The 5,066-nt window shown below is 45.7% G+C and overlaps 1 protein-coding gene across 1 annotated transcript; it reads right to left on the bottom strand.

The window, feature by feature from the left end:
- Positions 1–2,175: 2,175 nt before the first annotated feature.
- On the bottom strand, positions 2,176–4,688 carry LOC121134367 (patr class I histocompatibility antigen, A-126 alpha chain-like). Its single transcript, XM_040732519.1, has 5 exons — positions 4,628–4,688; positions 3,827–4,093; positions 3,293–3,568; positions 2,464–2,739; positions 2,176–2,339 (listed from the first exon to the last, which is right to left on the bottom strand). Exons 1-5 carry the CDS (start codon positions 4,686–4,688, stop codon positions 2,176–2,178), a joined length of 1,044 nt encoding a protein of 347 aa, XP_040588453.1.
- Positions 4,689–5,066: the final 378 nt, after the last annotated feature.

Here is a 5,066-nt window from a genome sequence, read left to right as displayed (position 1 = left end):
ACAGTTTGGCCATCCCTTGTAATATTAATTGTTAAATTCATTCATTTATTTATTATATATTAATGACTTCCTTTGGAGACAGGATCTCAGGATGAACTTAGGTGTATCTTGACCTTGCATATCTCCTGGCGACAGAGTCTCCTCCTACTTTCATCACTGACAGATCAGGGCCCATAGTCAGTAACAAACCAGGCCTGGACTCTGCCAATTTGGTAAGAATACCAGGAAGATCCACTTTTGGACAATGACAGAAACACTCCCTACTTGTGTCAGTCAATTTGGACAATAGAAGACATTGGCACCAGACTCAAACACAGAACAGAGAGCAAATGTAATTCCTGTAGAATATGGAGATACCCGCAGAAACAGTTGACCTGACCTAATGACAGCACACAGACCCTAGGCATAGAGCGGGGAAGCCAGCATTGGGCCAGGCAAACCCTTTGAATGTGGGTACTAGCTAGAAGGACAAGGCAGTCTATGGAACCTCTAACAGTGGAGCCAGGGTTTATTCCTAGGTCACAAATGGACTTTGGGAGTCCTTATCCTACAGATGGATACTATTGAAGCCTAGATAGGGAAAGGAGGGCCTGGGCACTCCCCCAAATGATGGGATGAACTTTGATGATCCCCTGGGGAAGGTCTAGCTATCGCTGGGTAAAGGGTGGGTTAGGGAGTCAGTGGAAAGCATGGGAGGATGGGAGGGTGAGACAATGGGGGGATGGATATGTAAATAAGAGTGTTTATAAAATAATAATATAAAAATAAATATCTCTTGGTGGAACATCAGACTGCAACATGACAAAACAGGACAGACACTAGACAGGCACTGCAAATGCCTGAGACTTTCTGATCACATGTGCTGGTAGAACAAGTGTATGGAAAGAACAGGGATTGGGAGACAGCAAGATGACAGAGTTGAGAAGGGAATAGGTGAAAGCCCAGGGTGGAAGCAGCAACAGTTGTGCACACGCAGGCATCACTTGGTCCCACACAGTCTTCAACTCTAACAAAAAGCAATGGAGTTAAAACGCCACAGATGATTCTCAAATATTCTGAGACTTTATTTTTTCCATCAAGGTGTTCTCATCTTTAGTACAAAACAAATGCCCACTCTGAAAGGAGTCACATAACAGTAAACATGCTTGATTTCAAGAAAGAAGCATTAAGTTGAAGCTCAGGGAAAAGTAAATTTAAGTCAGGTATGGAGGTTTTTCGCCAGGCCAGCCGCTGTGAGAACAGCAAGGGTGATAGGGAAGGAGTGATGATCAATGTATGGAGGAGATTTGTGGCTGCTCAGGGCAGGGCTGCTCTCATCACCTGGTTACATTGTACTCACAGGAGATAGACACATAGTGACAGTCAGATGCAGGAAGAGAAGTCATCAGTTCTTGAGACCACAGTGGGAAAAGAGAACACAGAATATATCTTGTTAGGCTCAGTCCAGCTGTCTTATCCTGTAGAAGAAAAGAGAAGGAAGAAATTCAGATCAGTGTCTTAAATGGTGACTTTCTGCATAGCTCCTTACACACTCAAGCGGTTCCAGTCCCCACGGTTCTATTCTCTGACCTCTCCCTGTCACTTTTTAAAACTGTAACATGAGGCTGGAATCCCTAAAAAACTTGACGTCCCGGTGGAAAGTGATACAAGAACAGATCACACTCAGATGATGGAACTCAATGAGGAGGTATGGGCTGGATGAGAAACTCCATGGGCTCCTGTGTGTCCTGCCAAAGGTGTCTCAGGGATGAATCATCATTGTAATGACTGGCAAACCTGAAAATACCAGCCTCACATTTTACCCCTGGGAATATTCCCTTTTATCAGAGCTAATGGAAGCATCAGGATCTAGAATACTTGGAGAAATCTCCTGTTTCTTATCTCAGGGGAGATTCCAGAATTGTGAATGGAGATCCAGAGAAAGATGAGCTAACTTAATGGAAGATTGCATATGAGGAGGACTAACTGGACTCCTGCATATCTGTTCTCAGTAGGAACCTTTCCATCTGACCACTGAGAGCTGAGGATCCGGTCTCTGCCACCTCTATCATTGCAGTGAGAAATCTGTTCATTATTTCCTTTATGCTTCACAATGGAGTTATCAGCTCATCCGCATAAGACAGAAGAGGCACCTGTGTGGATGAATCTTTTCTCTCATATGGAGGACACATTCACCTAGGCTTGATATTCCCAGGGAGACATGAACTCAGACCCCGCCCTTTTCTTACCTTTACTCCTCCTCTTCCATATTAGAAAAGTCACCACAGCTCCAGTAAGCACCACTCCAAGACCCAGGCCAGTAACAATTGGCATGATGGGGAGAGAGGGCTGAGGAGGCTCTGACAGAAGATTGGAAGGAACAGTGAGGACTCTGACCTCCAGATGTCATTCTTGACCATGTTCCGGTTCTCTGAATATTCCCAACTCACTGAGATAGGCTCTGTGGTCACTCCTACTCCTTACCCCATCTCAGGGTGATGGGCTCACGCAGCCCCTCATGGTCCACATGACATGTGTATCTCTGCTCCTCCCCAGGAGACACCACCACAGCTGCCCACTTCTGGAAGGTGCCATCTCCTGCAGGCCTGGTCTCTATCACCTCCACGTTCTGTATCTGATTGTTCCCATCCCTCTGCCAGGTCAGGGTGAGCTCAGCATGGTAGAAGTTGAGGGCCCAGCATCTTAGAGTGACATTCCCATCAGCTCTGACCTTATGGGTCACATGTAATTTCAGGATATCTGAGGGAATAAATTGAAAGGTTCAGGTGGTTTTTTACGCCTTTTGAAGATCTGTCAAGGTTCATGTAACCATTTTTCGAATGGATGGGACTGTTTGCTAGAAGGAAGAGATGTCAACACAACACTCTAAGCTAATAGCAGGACAAAGATTGAGTAATCTGTCCATGGAAAGTTTCAGAATCAGTGCAAGTCAGCACAGAGCGGGAGACTCCAGATCTCCCTCTAGGAATAAGGACTTTCTCCCTAGATGCAGACTGAGACTCAGCTACACTGGGTCAGATCACAAATGTTCATGGGCAGTGAACAGGCCTCACAGAGGTTAGATTCAAAATGCAAATGGAAAGGAACTGCTGCTTAGCTGGCAGACTGAATATCGAGAGAGAAAATTTATATCTCTGGAGATTCCCTCTCTCTTGTTGAGTTAGGAAACCCATGACACCCTTCCCCTTTCATGCAAGACCAAGTTACTATTCCAACTTCTCCCTGCTGAGGAAGAATCCACAGGGTAAAGAGGCTCCAGTTATGGAGCAGGTGTGGCAGTTTCTTTCCTTACCTCTTCTCAGGAAAAAATCCTTCCCATAGTCCAATTGATGGAGGATGACGTTCTCACAGCTTTTCATTACGGTAGAAATGAAAAGTTTTGGAAATGTTGCCTTTTCCCACTCTTCCCTTAGGATCTCACTTTCTTTGCCAACTACAGTCCAAGTGCTCAGGTCCTCATTCAGTGTGATGTAATCACGGCCATCAAAGACAAATTTAAATTGTGCACGACTGAATTTTTCTTCCGGCAGCACATCGCAGGCAATCAGCATCTGCATTGTGTGATATCCTGTGGAAACCCCTACTCTCAGACACTCTCACAGGGCCATGGTCCTTGGGACCCTCCTGTGACTCGGTACCTCCCACTTGATGTTGAAAATGGGCACATTTACAAAGTTTAAATTGTGCAGAAATCTAGGTCAATGTCTCAAGGCTCTCTGTAGGCTAATCTACATGGATCTCATTTCACAATATATTGGGATATGGGGAACTGGAGCAAACACATTGGGAGCTTGAAGTTGAGGATTTCTGATTCATATTCACTCACCAGTTTCACTTTGATTGTAGAGGTGAAGCACTGTCTCCAGGAAGTCTTGGTAGATGTCAATTAGTTTCCGAATGGCCCTTGTCTCACTATCCCAGTACTCTGGCTGCTGCTGATCCACCCAAGGTGCACAGTGCTCCAGCCTTCGTGCCTCTGCTCTGCTGTTGAATCTCTCAATAAGAATGTCATCCAAGTAGACACCAAGGATGAAGTCGGGCTCCAGGTCATGCCAGGTGAGCAGAGTTTGCAAATAGCTCAGGGAGTGTGAACCTAGGTGCAATGGGTCTTTAGGTTTAGTCCTCCCACCCAGTGTCCTGTGCTGCTCCCCAGTCTTCCCAGGAGAGCAGAGAACAGGAGACAGGGGACAGGGGACAAGATGTAAAATAAGTAAGGTCCTAGAATGTTCTGTCTGGACTAGGGGAGAGGATGACTTACCTGTGCTCCAGCCCCAGATGTGTAATCTAGTTTTTTCCCCTACTGGCACCCACACTCACCCTTTGGATGCCTGGTCATTGTGAGATTGGCCAGGATCAGCAGGAGGAGAGCCTCGGGAACAAAGGCTTTCATTCTTCTTGAAGAGTAGACCCCGAGTCTCTGCTTGTGTGCCTTCAGTTTATAATCATGATATGGTGAAGGCTAATTGGCTTCTCTAAGAATCCCAATGGTAATGAGAGAGAAATTTGTAGTTGAGTCATGGAAAGATGAACTCCTGGAAGGAAAATCTCCAGGGCCCTGCTTTCCCAGCTCAGACCCAGCTCTGGGACCTGGGATCCTAGCAGCAGTGCATGGAGACAAATTAGTTACCCTGGTCATTGTCCACCTCATACTGGTCAAAATATCCTTTTGAGTCCAGTCCAGAGGCCATTGAGTCAGCAATTCTCTGAGGAGAGATTTCATTTTTGTATGCTGTGAATATATGATTCTCTTATTGGTTGATGAATAAAGCTGTTTTGACCAATGGACAGGCAGGATATTGCCAGGTAGGAAGTATAGGCAGGGCTACCAGACTAGGAGAAAGCTGGGATGAGGAACACAAACAGTGAAGCGAGTCGCCAGAGAGAAGCCATGTTGCTACCGGGAATGTAGGACATCCGGGCATTCTCCAGTAAGCCAGGACCACGCGGAGATACATAGATTAATAGTTATGCTTAATTATTAAAAAGAGAGATAGCCAATAAGAAGTCTTAGCCACCAGCCAGACAGTTTATAGTCAATAAAAGCCTCTGTGTGTTTATTTGGCACT

Source organism: Mesocricetus auratus, unplaced genomic scaffold, assembly GCF_017639785.1.
Source record: "Mesocricetus auratus isolate SY011 unplaced genomic scaffold, BCM_Maur_2.0 Super-Scaffold_100027, whole genome shotgun sequence".
Lineage (NCBI taxonomy): Eukaryota > Metazoa > Chordata > Mammalia > Rodentia > Cricetidae > Mesocricetus > Mesocricetus auratus.
The sequence above is the reverse complement of the archived record's forward strand: the minus strand, read 5'-3'. Positions and strand labels throughout refer to the sequence as shown.

Bases quoted from the DNA above. Each gene is read 5' to 3' on its own strand.
- LOC121134367 (XM_040732519.1), bottom strand. From the start codon at position 4,688: ATGGCCTCTGGACTGGACTCAAAAGGATATTTTGACCAGTATGAGGTG. The intron at 3,569-3,826 runs GTGAGTGAATAT...GGGTTTCCACAG, and splicing joins CTACAATCAAAGTGAAACTG to GATATCACACAATGCAGATG. The intron at 2,340-2,463 runs GTAAGGAGTAGG...ATCTTCTGTCAG, and splicing joins GCCCATCACCCTGAGATGGG to AGCCTCCTCAGCCCTCTCTC.